Here is an 18,277-nt window from a genome sequence, read left to right as displayed (position 1 = left end):
CTTCTCGTCTTCTTGTTCTATGAAAACTGTTCCATGACCCCCGTCTATATCATTGGGTGGCCCACAAAATGGCGGCATTCACGTCCCCTGCCGACAGAGCTCATCCGCAGCGCGTGTCCTTCGGTGGCGGGGTTCCGTCGGGTGCCGATAGACCCGCCGCTGCCAGCGGGCCCGAACCCCGAGAAAAGGCCCGGCGACGAAATCGGGTGATACATTCGTGTCTTGAGTGTCGTCGGAGGAAGATGAAATGCGACAGGAAAGTACGTACACCAGGAACACCCGGGTCGGAATTGACTAATAGGCCAGATAGAATCCCTGTCAGAACTGCTGTGCATCGCTGTTGCGATGCGTCTATGTTCCTACTGTAAACGCAGATGCCCAGTTGCGTCAAAGATTGACCGAGATGAAAGAGGCCAAAGATGCGATCGATGACACTTTTCGGGGGATCAACGGAAGCCCCCAAAGGTGGCCCAAAGCGAAGAAGGCAGCCTGAAGAGTCCGGAAGCGATGATTCGAATACTTCCGCCGATGATGGTTATTTGGAGCCGACACCTCTAGCAGTTCAAGATGCAGCCTATGCGGATGAAGCTGATGATGATATTGAAGACCTGGGCTTCAGAATTGGCAGGATGAGGATGGGAGCAAGGATCGGAGGCTATTACCGTCCCAATATTGCAGACGAGGTGTGTAGGAGTAGTAATTTCCTACCGCCCGTGGTTCTTCACGACTGATTTGTATTACAGATCTTGCTTTGCCTTCAACAGAATCCCAGAGGGCCTCCTACCCCAATGATGACCTCTGGTACAACGGAGGACCTTTTGCGACCAGGGCCGTATTTTACGGTACCTTCTACCGACTATTTGTTTAGCCAGGCTTCTTCGGGAAAGGATTTGACTCGATTTCTCCCCCCTCGCACTGCTGCAGATAAGTTAATGGAATGCTATTGGGATGCGGTTCATCCGGTGTCTCGAGTTGTCCATCGACCTTCATTCACTCAACGATACGAAACTCTATGGGAGACAATAGAAAATGGATATCCGGTGCCACCGTCGCTCGCGGCAATAGTATATTCCATTCTGTTTTCTGCTTCTGTTGCAATGTCCCAAGAACAGATTTCAGAGCTTTGCCAAACCTCCAAGCAAGATTTGAAGGATAATTTGCAACTAGGTACCGAGCGCGCTCTCGGTCGAGCCCAGCTGCTTAGAGCAAGCAAGTTTGAGACCTTACAGGCATTTACTGCGTACTTGGTGTGTTTCTGCTGTTCCCCGGTTGGTATGACTGATTGCTCATGTATAGTCAGCTTCCAATATGTCTCAACGAGATATCTCGAGCTCATTCTGTTTTAACCGGTATGCTGATTCGACTGGCCGAGTGCATGGGGCTTCACCGTGATCCTACTGAGTTTGGGTTTTCTCCCGTCGAGTGCCACACACGGCGCTTAGTCTGGTATCAAATCTGCTATCTTGATCTCAAGACAAGCTCAGCCCAAGGTCCTCGCCCATTCATTCACAGAGATGGGTATACGACTCGACTTCCTCTGGACGTGACTTCATTGCGAACGCATACAAAGGACTCACTTCCTTGGAACGACCTGATATTCTCCATGATCCGATTTGAATGCCAGGAAATGCATCGGCAAAACATAGCATTTCGCAACGAACTGGATCAAAAGAGAATTGGCCTGACCAAAGTGATATCCAAGGTAGAGGCATTTCGCGTTGAAATGGACGCCAAATACGGCCCTTATCTCAATGTGGCGTCTCCAAGTCCGATGCAGAGGATGACCATTTTAGTGCTCAAGCTATTTACAAGCCTCTTCTATATCAATATTTTGAATCGATACATGACCGGCGTCACATATCTGATTCCCGACAGGTTGCGCCAAATAGTGCTGACCAAAGGCACCGACGCTTTGGAAGCCGCGGTAGAGCTAGAATCAGCAACAGACCTTCAGAAATGGGCCTGGTACAGTTCTTCCTGGCAAGACTACCATACTGCGTTGCTGTTGCTTCTAGAAGTCTTTCTTTTCCCAATGCGCAGGGAGTCGAGCCGCATATGGTGTTGCTTGGATTTTATCTTCGCGGATGCTATCTCGAACCTCCCTCCGATGGATCAAAAAGGAGTGGTGCCGAGCATCCACGAAGTTATTGCATACCGAGATAGTAAAGCGAGATATCTCCTCATGATTATTGTCGAGTACACGCGTGCTTACCAAAACACAAAATGGTTGAAGACTCCAATTCGGTACGAGGACTCGACTGTTGATCCGCTTCGGAGGGATGACGATGATTCCGGCTCTAGAACGCCATTTAATTATGCACACTTGGAACCTGGGACAGATACGAGCTCTCGCTATGCTTCACTGCCTCCCAGCGGTGTCAGGTCTGGCCATGCTGAGGTACAGTCGGGATTATTTCTACCACCTACGGTAACGCCAATAGAAAATGGCCCTGGTCCTGACAATGAGTATTTGGATACTCTGGGCAATATAGCTAGTACTTGGGGAACGGCTTCTGGAGGAATTTCTCCCTGGGTGCAATTTGGAGAGCCAGGGCTTGACGGAGACACAGGCCCAGTGCTTCACTCGGGTTACGGGAACTACTCCACGAACACAACGCCTGATGGGAGCTCTTCGACAGCGCCTCACGAACTGAATGGACCGTCGGACGACCTAAATCCACAGATGCTAGAGGTCGACTGGGTAAATACTAGTGTCTTGTTTTGTTACCTCAATAGTGATTTACTGACAATCCCCACAGAACCTTTGGGATACTATATTCCCACCACAAATCAATGATGGCCACTTGGACATACCTGATGATGGTTTTTGGAGTATAGGTCACGGTTACCATACTTGATATTCCCTCTCAGGGCGAATACTAGTTAGTTGCATTGCTCTCTCTCTCTCTTCTCCTGGTTTCCTATCAAAAGTGCGTATCTAGTGGGCATACCAACCAACACCAGGGTATCTGATCTGGTGTTAGGCGCTTGGTACGGTTATCTGTCGGAAATAGATAGATAAGACTCAATGAATATAATAATAAAAACAAACAAAAACATACAACAGTGAGGATTCGCTGGTGGTCACCCACCCAACTACTAACTCACCGGCGTGTGGCTTAAGTACGGCTGAGCGGACGGGAAGCCCTGTTCTCCACACCCTATGGTCGTATGTATTGAGTTGCAGGTGAGAAAGGATTAACTATAGAGTCCAATTAGTAAGTAGTTGGTTTTAAGTGGAAGAGCCTGCAGCTTCAGTTAGGACTGACTGACTGCGTTTAGTTGAATGGAATTTTCCTCTACTGGACCTTGGGGGCCTCGGAGTTACCTATTTCCCGTTTACCCGAAACGCGAGTCACGTGACGCAACAATGCTAGTGTCGAAGACAAGTGTTTCTAGTCAGAGCAACAATACTTTCCAGGTCAAGAATCTCTCTATTAAATATTAAATATAACATAATCTATATATATATCAGTTGGTCCGTAAGGATATCAGTTGGTCCGTAAGGAGAGTGGAGTGGTATTGCAAATACTGAAATACTAAAAAAGAAAAATTCAAAAAAAGATAATCGTCAGCTGCAGGGTTCGATATACTCGCGGACCTGCTCGTACTTCTCTATCTTCGATTGTGCAGTTGAACAATCATCATTTACCGCCTTCAGGGCTAGGTCGTTACACCAAGCCTCCGTGTCGAACGCCAGGCCGTCAGGGAACTGAAGTTCTAGGAACGAAACATATTGAGAGGCTAGTTGTATGGCGGCTAAGCGGTAATCAAGGTTGTCATTCAGATATACCAGCACTTCCTCGTGGCATTTCTTTCCTGAAAGCAATTGTTTAAGCCTCGAATGAACTGCATTTGCTCCAGTGTTGTCTAGACCTAGGAACGAGTCTATGTATGTTCTGGCCTTAGCCTTTATTACGTTCTGGTATCCCCGACCGATACTGCCGGTGAACCCCAAGGCAGCTGTTGGGTCAGGGGGTAAGGTTGAGGATTCGCCACTGGGTTGTTTTGTAGACGAGACTTGGCGCAACTCATTCTACTTCTTTTCATAATGAACGAGCGGAAAGCCAGAACGTCTCCTCCATTGGGAATCCCATTTGTCATCTTGAGCCGAAACGGAGATCCCGTATATATGGTAGAAAGGGTCGTGTTCTTTGTATGCTTTGTAGACCGAACTGCACAGGTTGATGTAGGTTGGCGATGTGGTTAACTCGTCTTCATCAAACGTCGCATCAGAGGAATCAGGACTGCTCGGCTTTGACATGATGACCAATGCGTTGAAGACTGCAGTGGCATAAATTAATGTGGAATCTATCGATGGAATATTGAGAAAACCAAGCAGATGGATTCGTAATATCGATATTGGACCGAAAAGAGAAGAGAGAAGGAGAGAAAGAGAGAAACTATCTACAGATATGGATCTGTCTCATTGTGGGTCCATGGGTACCTAAGGCACCCAGGCACCCAACATAAATGTGACGACAGTTGAGCTGACCCCTGTGTCTAAAGTTGAGCTGACCGGTGGCCCCACCTAATCACGTGATGGTCATACCGGTCAGCTTAGCGAGCTTATTAGTAATTAGTAATGTTTTTAGTTTACGCATAATAAATACTAAAGAAATTAATGATTTATTAATACATTATCCCTTACTTACGTACTATATATCAACTATAGGTCACTAATCTACGGGCCTAGATAAGTATTTATAGATTACTAAGAGTGATACTCTTCTTAGTAACCTCTTACTATACTAACCTTAGTATAAAATAGCCGATATACCTAGTATTAATAAGCTAATAGGGGAGGGCTCGCGAAGGATTTACCTAAAGGATAAGTATAAGAGGCTATTCGAAGTAAGTATATATTATAAATCTTAAATATATTAAGAACCTATTATTAATATATTATTTTCTTTCTTATATAGGAGTTTAGAGCCTTAATACCCTTTACGCTTAAAGGAGAGGATATAGTATTAATATTAAATATTAAATATATCTTTATAGTCCCTAATTATCCTTTCTTATATAATAGGGGTTATATATATATAGTAGATCTTAGCGGTATACTATAGGAAAGAATCTAATCTATAATATTCTTAGTTAGTATAATATATTAATAATCTATAAATAATATATTAACTCTTCTATAGATTTAATATAATTATAAGCTCTCTAGAGCGCCTATAATAGTATTTAATACCTATCTAGATTATTAGACTATAAAGTACCGCTATATATATTTAGATATTAGGGCTTATAAGTATATTAATAAGATATATCGGTATAAGAACTATTTTACTAAGGATAAAGCGTTTAAGTAATAGATAATTATTAGATAATAAGTAGTAAAAGATCTATTTATAATAATATAACGCGAGAAGGAAATAATTATATAAGTAATTTATTATTTATTTATTTATAAAGCGTTAACTAAATAGTCTATCTAGCTACTTCTATACCGCTCTTAAACTATTCGAGAAAGAAAAGACCTATTTAAAATAGGAAGAATTATATAAGATAATATAAAAAGAATATTAAATAATAAGTATCTTTTATAGCCTATAATCTATTATTAATATATTAATAATATATTAAGATATATAACCGCTATTCTATTCCCTATCTATATTATATAAACTAAATATATAAAAACCGCGAAGATTATTAGAAGTATAATCTTAGCCCTATACTTAATAAGATTAATCCTAATTATTTTATATATTTAACTAACGAGGGTATCCTATCTAATAATATATTAATATAGTATACTATAATTAAGTAATAAATAAGTAAAAAGATATCTTATAGTAACTATATAATAGTTTCTTAATATATTATTAAATTATTATTAATATATTTATATAGATATCTAATATCTCTAAGGCTTTAGCGGTAATCTCGAGAAGTATAATTAATATCTAATATAATTTTATATTTTTATATTAATTAATCCTACTACTACCCTATATATAATCTTCTAAAATATTAGGAGATACTCCTACCCTCCGCTTCTACTAATAAAACTATCTATAAGATTTATTAATAAGCTAATTAGTATTATAGCGCGAGTATAAAGAGGTAAACTCTATAAAAGTATATTTTAGATAATATATTATTAATATATTACTAATATATTATTATAGTCCTATTTGAATAAAATCCTCTAGTTTAAGACTTTATTAGGGAATATAGTATAAAGATATTTATAGAAGTATATATAAGCTTTATAAATTCTAATATTATCTTTATATTACTTCTAAAATAACGCTATATTTTATACCCTAAAGCCTAGGACTATTTAGAGGTTAAGTTTAAATATAAAAAAGAGCTAAAGTTCTAAATAAGGACTAATTAATATCTTTATAATATATTACTAATATATTAATTATCGCTATTTATAGGAATATATTCGGTACCTATTTAGTAATCCGGAAGGAATTATAGTAATCTATATATATAATAAATAGATTAAGTATCTTATTATATTAATCTTATTTAAGGCTAATATATTATATAAGCGAGTAGCTAGTATAGTTAATAAAATAATATTTTCTATTATAATTAAAAAGTATAATAAGAGTAAGTAAAAATAATATATTATTAATATATTATTAATATATTACCGCTAATATCTAATCTAATTATAATATTACTCTAAGTCTTTATAAACTAGAACTATATAGAAAGATATATTTATATATTCTATCGAGTATTTATACTTATTAGTAAAGTTACCGGAAGGCTATACTAGTTTTACTATCTTTATAGCGTAGGCTTAAGAATAATAGTTATCGATATAGATACTAAGTAATTTATAGATAAGTACTATATTATAATCTATTAATAATCTATTAATAATATATTAGGCCTTAAGATCTATCTCTAATTTATTAATCTAGAATACCGCGATTAAAGGCTATAAATAGAGTATATCCTAGTATAGTATTATATATATTTCTTTTATCTTATCGGCGATTTATTAATTAATTTAGACTATAAAAATTATCTTAAAAAAGTTACGCTTATAAAGAGCCTTCTATAATATTATTCTCGAGATAAGTACTATAGCGATCTTACGGTAATTAAAAATAAAATAATCTATTATTAATAATTTATTTATAATAGTAAACCTCTATTTTATTAGATAAATATAATATAAAAAGATATCTTATATTACTACTAGATTATACTAAAGCTTCTCTAAGATTCTACTTAAATTTTATAAAGATATAGTAAATTTAATAAACTTTACTAAATAAATATATATAAAATTATACTATTAGGATATTAAAAAGGCTATACTACCGGCTATAAATATATTAGTAATATATTATTAATTTAATATTAATATATTATATTAAGTTATATAGATCTAAGATTATAGATTAAACCGATATTACTTAATTTCTTACCTATATAAATCGATAGTAACGCTATTCCTATCGCTTAGATAACCTATTAGCTTAAGCGAAGATATATTATATATATAATAATAAAGGCTTTTATATAATAACTTATTATTAATAAATTATTAATATATACTAATATATTACTTTAGGCCGGGCGAGGATAGAGCGTATAATTATTCCTTAATTTCCTAGCCTATTAGCCGAGGTATTATAAAATCTAAATCTTAAATTTATAGAGTATAAGCGAGTACTACTATAAGTAAATTTATTAGGTAGAGTATACTAGATATAATTATAATTATAATAAATAAGGGATAATTAATAATTAATATATTATTAAAGTATTAATACTATTATATATAAAAGATAGATAGTATTTTACCGCGTATAGTCCTCCTAACCTCGATCCTCCTTAATAAGAAGTTTCTAATCCTAGTTATCTTTAGTACCTAAGTTATCCCTAGTACTATAGTTATCTCTAGTAAAGTCTATATTATATATTATTTAATAGATTATAAACTAATTATATTCTAGACCCTCGAATCTCTAACGCGCTATAATTAATTACTACTATATATAACGCGGTATAGAAGATATAGAGTTTAATAGGTAGGAGTAAGAGATATAGATAAGAGAACGTATAACTTAGGCTTAGCTAGTAGAACTAGAGATAGAGGTAAGATTAAGAATATAGGAGGCGAGAAGACGAGCGGATAAAGAATAATTAAGTAAGGTTAATCGATTATTAATCGATTAATAATCGATTATACTAAGTCTATATCCTAATATTTTAATATAAACTACTAGATAATAAAGATTTCTAATATAGAGGTAATAGAATTTAGAGCTAGATCTTACTATATATATAAATAATTAGAGAAAAAAAGGCGAATAAAATATTATTATATTAGAATAACTAAGTAAGGTTAATCGATTATTAATCGATTAATAATCGATTATACTAAGTCTATACCCTAATATTTTAATATAAACTACTAGATAATAAAGATTTCTAATATAGGGGTAATAGAATTTAGAGCTAGATCTTACTATATATATAAATAATTAGAGAAAAAAAGGCGAATAAAATATTATTATATTAGAATAACTAAGTAAGGTTTTATAATATATATATATATATATATATATAATTAGATAAAGATATTTATATTAGAACGAGAAAGTAAAATTAGTTTAATTAATTATTAGATTAAATTATTAATTAATCGATTAATAATCGATTAATTTAATTTCTATTAAGTAGCTAATAATCCTCCTTCGGCTTAATATATTAACCGACTTTATAATCTTTTATATAGCTCTTTTATCTCTATATTCTTTCCCTCTCCCCTAATTATATTATACCCCTATATAGCGAACTATACCTTCTATTAAAGCTTATATAAGTAATATTAATTAATAATAATATTAGGGGTAGTTACTTATTACTAATATATTATTAATATATTATAGCGGAATTACTAGTAATATCTTAAGCTAGGAAAGTAAGCTCTCCTACTTCTCCCTTTACTTAAGTAGGTATATTTATAAGGTTCTCTTTCTCCTTCCTATTAAGACCTAGTATTTATAACGCTAAGAGGCTAGCGAGGCGTTAGATAGACGCTAAGGCCTTACTAAGACGTACTATTATATTAGTATAAGACTAGCGAAGTTAATATAAAGATTAAAAGATAAACGGGTTATTTTATCTTAAAATTAGAGAAAGCTTCTATTAGGTCTTAGGATATTAAAATATAATTAGTAGAAAAAAATAATCTATTATAAACTTATTACTAATATATTATAGATCTACTTTAATCTTACTATTATCCTTCGATATTATATTAGGCGTTAGTATAATTATATTCCGATAGCCCTAGCTCCTACTAGTTAGCGAATAAAATAGATAAAATAGGATATATAAGATAGGTACTCTATTAGGGATAATATATTAATAATATCTTATTAATATATTATTAGCTTTTTATAATAGTATTATATATTATTTTAATTACCTAGTTAAATAGCTAGTCGAGTAGCTAGTCGAGTAGCTAATTAAGTAGCTAGTCGAGTAGCCGATCGAGTAGCTAGTCGAGTAGCCGATCGAGTAGCCTAATATACTAGAGCTATTAATATATAAGGATAGCTAGAGGGTATATAATATATTAAAATATAATTAATAATTTATTATTAACCTATTCTCTATCTATATAGATCCTTATATAAGCGATACGTAATATAGTACGAAGCCTTTAATAGTTAGTACTATATAAGGCCTATAAAGACTATAGACTTAGTAAGTCTTTCTAAGTATATATCTAATACTTTAATATAACTTACTAATAATTTACTAGAGTATTATATAGAGAGATCTAGGGGTAGATATAAGTATTTTTCGTATTTTAGAAGTTAGTAGACTTAGTTTAATCGATTATTAATCGATTAATAATCGATTAACCTTATTTAGTTATTCTAATATAATAATATTTTATTCGCCTTTTTTTCTCTAATTATTTATAATTTTATTACCTCTATATTAGAAATTATTATTATCTAGTAGTTTATATTAAAATATTAAGATATAGACTTAGTATAATCGATTATTAATCGATTATTAATCGATTATTAATCGATTAACCTTACTTAATTATTCTAATATAATAATATTTTATTCGCCTTTTTTTCTCTAATTATTTATATATATAGTAAGATCTAGCTCTAAATTTTATTACCCCTATATTAGAAATCTTTATTATCTAGTAGTTTATATTAAAATATTAGGATATAGACTTAGTATAATCGATTATTAATCGATTAATAATCGATTAATCTTACTTAGTTATTTTAATATAATAATATTTTATTCGTCTTTTTTTCTTTAATTATTTATATATATAATAAGATCTAGCTCTAAATTTTATTACCCTTATATTAGAAATCTTTATTATCTAGTAGTTTATATTAAAATATTAGGGTATAGATTTAGTATAATCGATTATTAATCGATTAATAATCGATTAATCTTACTTAGTTATTCTAATATAATAATATTTTATTCGCCTTTTTTTAGTTTAATCGATTATTAATTAATTAATAATCGATTAAAAAAACTAAAAATAAACTCTAAAACTCCGATTTTACTATTATTATACTATCTAGTTAGAAACGTCTTCTAGATCTATATTAAGTATAACCTCGAAGTTATCTAGATCTATTTTAAATACTACTTCCTCGTTCTCCTTCTCCCCTATTATTAGCTTCTATAATAAGCCCGATATCTTAGAGTTAGCGAAGTATATAAAAAGATTATACTCCGTTCGGTATAAAAGCTTCTTATAATCTAGTAATATATTATTAATATATTAGTAAAGTATTAAAATAATATTTAAATAAAGAGTATTATCTTTATAAGTCTTATTACGTTTATAAGAAGTATATAAATACCGAATCTATAAGTAGTATTAATAGATACTATCTATTATTATAATAAGATTTATTTAAGACTATATTAGTCGAATAATATATTATAAATATATTATTACTTACTATAATAATACCCTAAATTATTTTTATAAGGACCTATAGCTTTTAAACTACGCGTACGTTATAACCTATAATAATATCTTTATATTATTCTAGAATTATTTAATATTAGTAAGATTAACCTAAGCTTTAATATATTAATAATACTATACTAAAAGATTTTTATATAGCCTTATCTAATAGACGGCCGATAGTAGTAAAAATAAGGGTCTTAAAGATTACTAGGTACTTATTCTTATAATATATCTTTAGATTAGTAAAATAAGTAAACTTAGTCTAGAGAAATATATTAATAATAATTTATATACTTTATCTAGGTAGATATATCTATAAATAATTAATTTATAATTAATTTACTTACCGTTATATTATAGCCTATTATATAGTAATATATCTTATTATAGTAGAGTAGGTATTAACTAAGAACCTAGAGTAGAAGATATTAGTATTATATAATACCTTTATAATAGATTAATTTAATTTATATTAATATTAATATTAGATAGCTAGAGAGCGTCTTAGTCGATATCTAGATATTTTTAGTATACCTCTAAGTTTTTAATCGATATTATAGAGGCGAGGTAAATAAATATTAAGATAGTAAGATAGTAAGATAGTAAGATAATAAGATAATTTAGATAATAAAAAGTAGAGACGAAAGTAATTTTCGAGAGTTAATAAGTAGTTAATAATAATAAAGAGTAGTAATTATTAATTAAAGCCTTATTTCGACGTTAAAAATAGGCTTAATTTAGATATTAAAATAGATAATATATTAATAATCTATAAAAATCTATTAAATTCTACCTTTAAAAGTAAGCCTTATTTTAATATTAAAAGTAAGTCTTATTTTAATATTAAAAGTAAGTTTAATTTTAATATTAAAAATAAGCCTTATTTTAATATTAAAAGCGAGTCTAATTTAGATCTTAGAAGTAACCTAGATCCTAGCTATAAAAGAAAGCGATATAAAGTTATTTAGTAATATAATATATTAATAATATATTATTAATATATTATTTTTTTATATCCTCTTAAGATTTATTATAATTAAAGAATATATTAAGAACTTATTATTAAGATATTATAAATTATATATAGATTATATTACTTTATTAAAAAAAGATTAATAATATATATCTATATTTAGAAGTCTTCTCTCTACTTCTCTAATTCTTCCTCTAAGATAAAATAGTCGAATAGATCGTATTTAGCTTAATAGTCGAATTTACTATATACTTATAATATATTAGTAATAACTTTATAATATCTTATTCTTTTATATATATCTTTAGCTTAGTCGTTATATTTATACGCGGCGTATAATATATAGATCTTTAGGTAGTCGGTATTAATAATAGTTATTATAGCGATTATATTAGTCTAAATAAAAGATTAGAATAATAATAATATATTATTAATAATTTAAACTTACTAATATAACTCTTTTAATTATCTTAGTCGGTATAGATAGTTTAGTAGCTACTAGGATATATATAGCTATATAATAGTTATATACTATTATAACTTCTTTAAACTAGTTTATAAGATATTAATATTAATAGATTAATAATAGATTAAAACTAACTAATCGACTTAGATACTACCTCCCTTTTTAGTCTACTAATTAATAAGAAGGCGAAATTACTAAAGACCTTAGGATACTTATTCTTATAATAGGTCTTTAGGTTCGTAAAAAGGGTAAACTTAGTCTAGAGAAATATATTAATAATAAATTATACTATATAGTTTTAAGATTAAAGTAAAATACCCGGACGCGATAGCCGTTAGCTCGGTAGTAAGCTTCGTTATAATATATTAGGTCTTATATATTAATCTAGTAGTAGTTATTAATATATATAATATATTTATAATAGATTTTTTCCCTTAGTTTAGTCTTACGTTCTATTCGATAGGGGGAGCTCTAGGTTATTAAGGTCTACCTCTATATACCGCTTCTATACTTTAGAAGCCTTAACTAACATTATAACGAAGTATTTAATAGGTTTTAAATAAATTAATGATATAATACTAGTATAGGGTCGTAAGGTTGATAGATAGTATATAAAGAGTTTGATTGGTTAAGAAGTCAGTATTATAATGTTTTAATTATAGATTAGGGGTATTGAGCTGACCGGTATAGATAAGATAAAACAAATCACGTGACTAGGTGGGGCTACCGGTCAGCTCAACTTTGGACACAGGGGTCAGCTCATCTGCATCCTGAACATAAATCGACGTCGTGTTATTCTGGCGGCTGGATTCTCAAGCCAATGGTCGGATCGCCGTTGTGGCCCGCAAAAAGCTGAACATCTCAGGCATGACCGCTGTCAGTTACAAAGAAATGAGCAGGGCATGGGCATCCAGCCAGTCTTGTGGACGGGCAGGGGGGGTTATGACCAGGCTAACGTTCACGTCTGTTCTGATTGCAGAGTTGAATTTCTCTCGAGTCAGCCTTGGGGCATTTTCAGGCGAGCCTCGGCCACTACGGGCGACTAAGTATGCCACCCGACACATAACTCTCTCGTTGGTTTATATTGTCAGGCAATAATTTAGATCCACTCTCACTTCACAAGTACCATTGTTGAATCTATAGTTACTTTATATAGTATTTTTATAAATGAATACTGCTGAGCAACCTGTTACTATATGGGGAGAAAGCAGAGGAAGAATTATTAATTGATTAAACTAGAAGTGTAGGGGGTTATATACCCTGCTAAAACCATCTAAACTCTGCTCGATTATAGTAAACAAGCTAACAATAGTAAATAACGAAGAAATAGGGCTTAGTCTGTAGCAAACATATATTATATACATGTATAGGAGATTGTTCAATAAATACGATATTAAATTTTTAACACCGGGATCTTTATACTCCTAAGTCTTAAGTCTTGATTTCTTACCTAGGTACTATCTTACTATCTTACTAACTGAATCTGAAATAAATCTGAAGTGAATCTGAGGTGAATCTGAAGTGAATCTAAATTGAATCTGAATTGAATCTGAATTGAATCTGAATTGAATCTGAATTGAATCTGAATTGAATCTGAATTGAATCTGAATTGAATCTGAATTGAATCTGAATTGAATCTGAATTGAATCTGAATTGAATCTGAATTGAATCTGAATTGAATCTGAATTGAATCTGAATTGAATCTGAATTGAATCTGAATTGAATCTGAATTGAATCTGAATTGAATCTGAATTGAATCTGAATTGAATCTATAAAGTGTATAGTATACAAATAAAACAGTAATAAATTAGACGGTGAGGTAATAACCAATGAGAGAGTTATGTGTCGAATGGCATATTTAGTCGCCCCTAGGCCACCAATAGCGACCCCAAACCCGCCGTGTCCGAAAATGAGAACAAGAACAGGCTGATTTTCCCTCGCGGCAATTTGAGTTTCCGACCTTAGGATTGCCAGGAATCGCTCTAGTAGATCTTTGGGGGGGATAACGCGAAGATTCTTGCTGGCTTCGATTCCATCCAAAAACGTTTCGTCGAGGACAACTCTGCGGTCGCCGCTTGTACTACCATGGACATATTCTTTGTACTTTGATAATTGTGTTTTTGGGTCGACGCAGGTAAACCACAGCTGATTGGACGAACTGAAAGTATCTATTCACATTGTCAACATGTGAAAAATAGCAAGGATGTCAGTAGTTCCGCTTACGAGTGTCCTGTAGAAGATAGTGAAAGAGGAAGAAGTCCGAGAAGAACCAGCCGTCATTTTCGGGAGAGGCGTTGTCCTGCCAATCGTTTGGACCGCACAGCGCTATTATGCGTGTGCTTGGCTGTACGTCTAGAGGACAGAAAGAGCGAAATTCGGGGGTCTCAGGCTTCAGCACCGGGCTCTCTGCCGTCTCCCCCGATGCTTTAGGGTATGATTGTCCTGTCTGTCGACATCTTGACAGCCAAAGTAGCCAAGCTTGCTCTGTAACGTATTTCACATGCGAGCCGGCCACACAAGCGAGCCGGCCACCTCAAAACACCATAGTAAATGCGATAAATTATAACGTGATATCTCAACAACCATGTTTTTATTTTAGCTCTTTATTTGTCGATAGTCGTCGATAAGACTTATTAGCAGCATATATCAATTTCAAAGAGCGTAAAAGGTTATATTATCATCATTTCAAAAATTACCGAAAATTACGACGTAAAAAGCTACAAACATATATATCTCAGTCACCAAGTCGTATATACTCCTAAAATTCCGCAAATAGGCTATATATCATCTAAGAAGCATTAAGCTATAAGTAAAGCATTATATAGACCACCGTTGTTAAGATATCACGTTATAATTTATCGCATTTACTATGGTGTTTGAGGTGGCCGGCTCGCATGTGAAATAGTTACAGTGACTGTTCAAAAGCGTTAACACCCCTGCCCCACACCACTGTGATTATATAATATTCTGCCGGTCAGAAGATTTTCTTCAATACCATTATAAATCAAAATCTCTGGCTTTTAATGATTGTTTACAAAAGACTAGATATCATTTTAGGACAATAAACCAAAATATCCAGATATATGACATGAACTCAAGAGAGTTGAGGTCTACCAGTTCATTTCATATAGGCGGTATAGACGATTAGGGAAGGCGGTATATGGGTGGGGCTAAAGGGGGTGTTAAAACTTATGAACAGTCACTGTAGCTAGTTCAACAAAGTAGACGTGAGAGTGAAGCTGTCACTGATACTACAGAGCGGACCACGGAATAAACCTTGGAGATACTCATTAACACCGTTATTTATAAACCTCCGTAACTAAAAAGAAAACATCATCCCAGATATTCTATAGTTAAGAGCGCCAAGCCTACCTCATTAGGCTTAGTATCCCTCAATATTACCTCCTATATATTACATACACATTACATACACATTTCCAACCTTCCAAGGTTAGGAGGTGCGGTAAGGGTTCACCGCCTACGGCAGCCGATTTAGGCCAGTTTTGACAACGGGGTTTCTGCCACGCAGAAAATTAGTAATTGCCACTAATGGAACCATACAATACTAGAAAATTACATAGTACACATTTGTGACAGCCAAAAAGAGAAAGAAAAAGGAAAAAGCCATGAAGTTTGCAAACGAGGTACCAGTACCAATGTCATACAGCATCGGCAATGATAACCTCAGCAGCCTTCTCGCTGATCATATAAATAGGTAGGGCGATATAGTACCCCGGAATTTTGGGAAAGACCGAAGCATCCACAACACGCAGCCCGTCAACCCCACGAACACGGAAGTCAGCATCCAGCACAGCCTGAGGATCCCCATCCTCTCCAATAGCAGCAGTACAGCAGGCATGGTGGCCCCATGCCTCTTGCTTAATGAAGTCTTTCATCTCACTCTCGGTAGTGACATTGGGCCCCGGCCAGACCTCTTCAAATCCGCCATCGAGGGGAATAAGGTCATCGAAGATTGTGCGGGAGAATTGCATTGCTTCGTATGAAGCCTGAAGGTCCTTATCATCTGCGCCATCCGTGGTCACTCCGGTATCGAACGAGTGGAAGTTGATAAGGGGTGTATCACGGGGGTCAGTAGATCGGAGCTCAACCGTGCCAGCATTGTTGCGGGACCGAGACTTTAACGTGATCCAGGTCCAATGTTGTGCATCTTTGAGACCTTCGTAGGAGTAGTTAGGGTAATAGCCGGGGAAGTTGGCGGGTGCTCCTGAAATCAATAGGTCGGGCTCATCCTCTGCGACGGATGACTTGCGAACAATGGCGATGGCAATTCCATTCGTGGTATATGTGCCTTTGAAGAGGGGATTGTTCTCATATTGTTCCAGACATGGGTCGGGAAGAGAATACAAAAAGGTACATTTGGATGTGAGGACGAAGTCGGTAGGTGACTTGCCCACTACGCCCGTCTCATATCGGTCCTGAAGATTGCGACCGACACCGGGGAGGTCTACTAAAGTTGAGATTCCAAGCTTGGACAACTCCTCCTTTGGACCAATTCCACTCAGTTTCAGCAGCTGTGGAGTGTTGAACGAGCCTGCAGACAGGATCACTTCACGAGCAACGCTAACACTACCCGGTGTCCCATTAGACGATGTCTGGGAAGCCCGGGGGTCTGCACGATATAGACTCTGCCCTTGAAGATAGTCAACCCCGGTAGCTCGTGGCTTAGCTCCGGTGGTGTCGAACCGAAGTTTGGTTACGAGAGTGTTCAACTGGATATCAAGGTGGTATTTTCGCGAACCATCGGAGTTCACAGCGCTGACTGTCTTCATGAGGAATTCTCGAGGGCCTGTACGCTTGTACTCGGGAACATCCACCGCGAGCGGTACTTGGTATGGACCCTCGTCGTAGTCGCGCGAGGGAAGGGGGTTGTTCAGATCACGTAGTAAGACTCCTGCAAGGCCCGTGACCGTGGTGATCAATTTACCCAACAGTGTTTGGCCCGCGGCGGTGGCACCGGCTAGGATCAAGGACAGAAGCTTTTGGTCTTCAATGACGAGACGCAAGTCTGTAAGACTCGTTGTAAGCCATCCGTCGAATCCGTGGCCCAGTAAGCTGCTGGGAAGATATCGGTTGCGCTCCAGTCTGTGGAAGTATTGTCGCATATTTGAGGCAGACCATGACGCATTGCCGGTGAGACTGGCCAGTTGCTCCCAGTCATTTTCGTACGGGTAGATGGTGCTATTAAGGTACTGGTCAGCATAGGATAACCACGTCTGGCAGAAACCAAGGAGAATATATGGCGTACATCATGGCATTGTGAGCAGAGCATCCACCCAAAGTACCTGCTCGAGGGTATAGAATCCCCAGAGGCTCGGAGCCATTTGGGCCATTGCTTCCAACATGGAGGTCACCGGCAGGTGTTCGGTAAGTCATCTTGCTGTCTTCTTTTTGACGAGTCAAGTTCGAGTAATGGTTCACGAAATAATCCCACCTCATCGGTTCGTATTCAGTGGACTGAAGTTGCAGCGCGGGGACAATTTGCTGGGTCGCATTCCCCTGGTCATCTCCTGCTTCTAGAAGAAGCACCTTGTATCCTGCAATAGCCAATCGTGCCGCTACAGGGCCACCTCCAGCGCCAGAGCCAACAATGACATAATCATACTCCGTGGTGAAACTCTCGCTTTCCGAAGACCCCTTGTGCATGTCATGATATCGATGGTTTGGCCCATGATCACTGTGTTATGGCGTTAGTCTTTTGTATCATGAAGGTATGAATGAGCAATGACTGAAGGTGCACCTACGAAGCCAAGACAACCGAAAGGGTGGACAGTAGTCCAAGTACTGCAGGAAGGCGCATGACAAACGAGAAAAGACAAAGGCGTACTCCAAAACAAAGATGGCACCAAAAGGA

The 18,277-nt window shown here is 34.9% G+C and overlaps 2 protein-coding genes across 2 annotated transcripts; one reads left to right on the top strand and one right to left on the bottom strand.

Annotated features, from left to right (window-relative positions):
• Positions 1-68: 68 nt before the first annotated feature.
• On the top strand, positions 69-2,858 carry N7516_002720 (Zn(II)2Cys6 transcription factor; the record flags this gene model as incomplete). Its single annotated transcript, XM_057215440.1, has 6 exons — positions 69-260; positions 311-465; positions 506-683; positions 744-1,240; positions 1,297-2,701; positions 2,760-2,858. 6 exons carry the CDS (start codon positions 69-71, stop codon positions 2,856-2,858), a joined length of 2,526 nt encoding a protein of 841 aa, XP_057077323.1.
• Positions 2,859-16,064: 13,206 nt separating this feature from the next.
• On the bottom strand, positions 16,065-18,069 carry N7516_002719 (GMC family oxidoreductase; the record flags this gene model as incomplete). The annotated part of the gene is made up of 2 exons (XM_057215439.1): positions 16,065-17,604; positions 17,672-18,069. 2 exons carry the CDS (start codon positions 18,067-18,069, stop codon positions 16,065-16,067), a joined length of 1,938 nt encoding a protein of 645 aa, XP_057077322.1.
• Positions 18,070-18,277: the final 208 nt, after the last annotated feature.

Source organism: Penicillium verrucosum (assembly GCF_028828655.1).
Source record: "Penicillium verrucosum strain IBT 35672 chromosome Unknown utg000001l_segment0_segment0, whole genome shotgun sequence".
In the NCBI taxonomy this organism is placed as follows: domain Eukaryota; kingdom Fungi; phylum Ascomycota; class Eurotiomycetes; order Eurotiales; family Aspergillaceae; genus Penicillium; species Penicillium verrucosum.
This window is presented reverse-complemented; position numbering and strand designations above follow the sequence as displayed.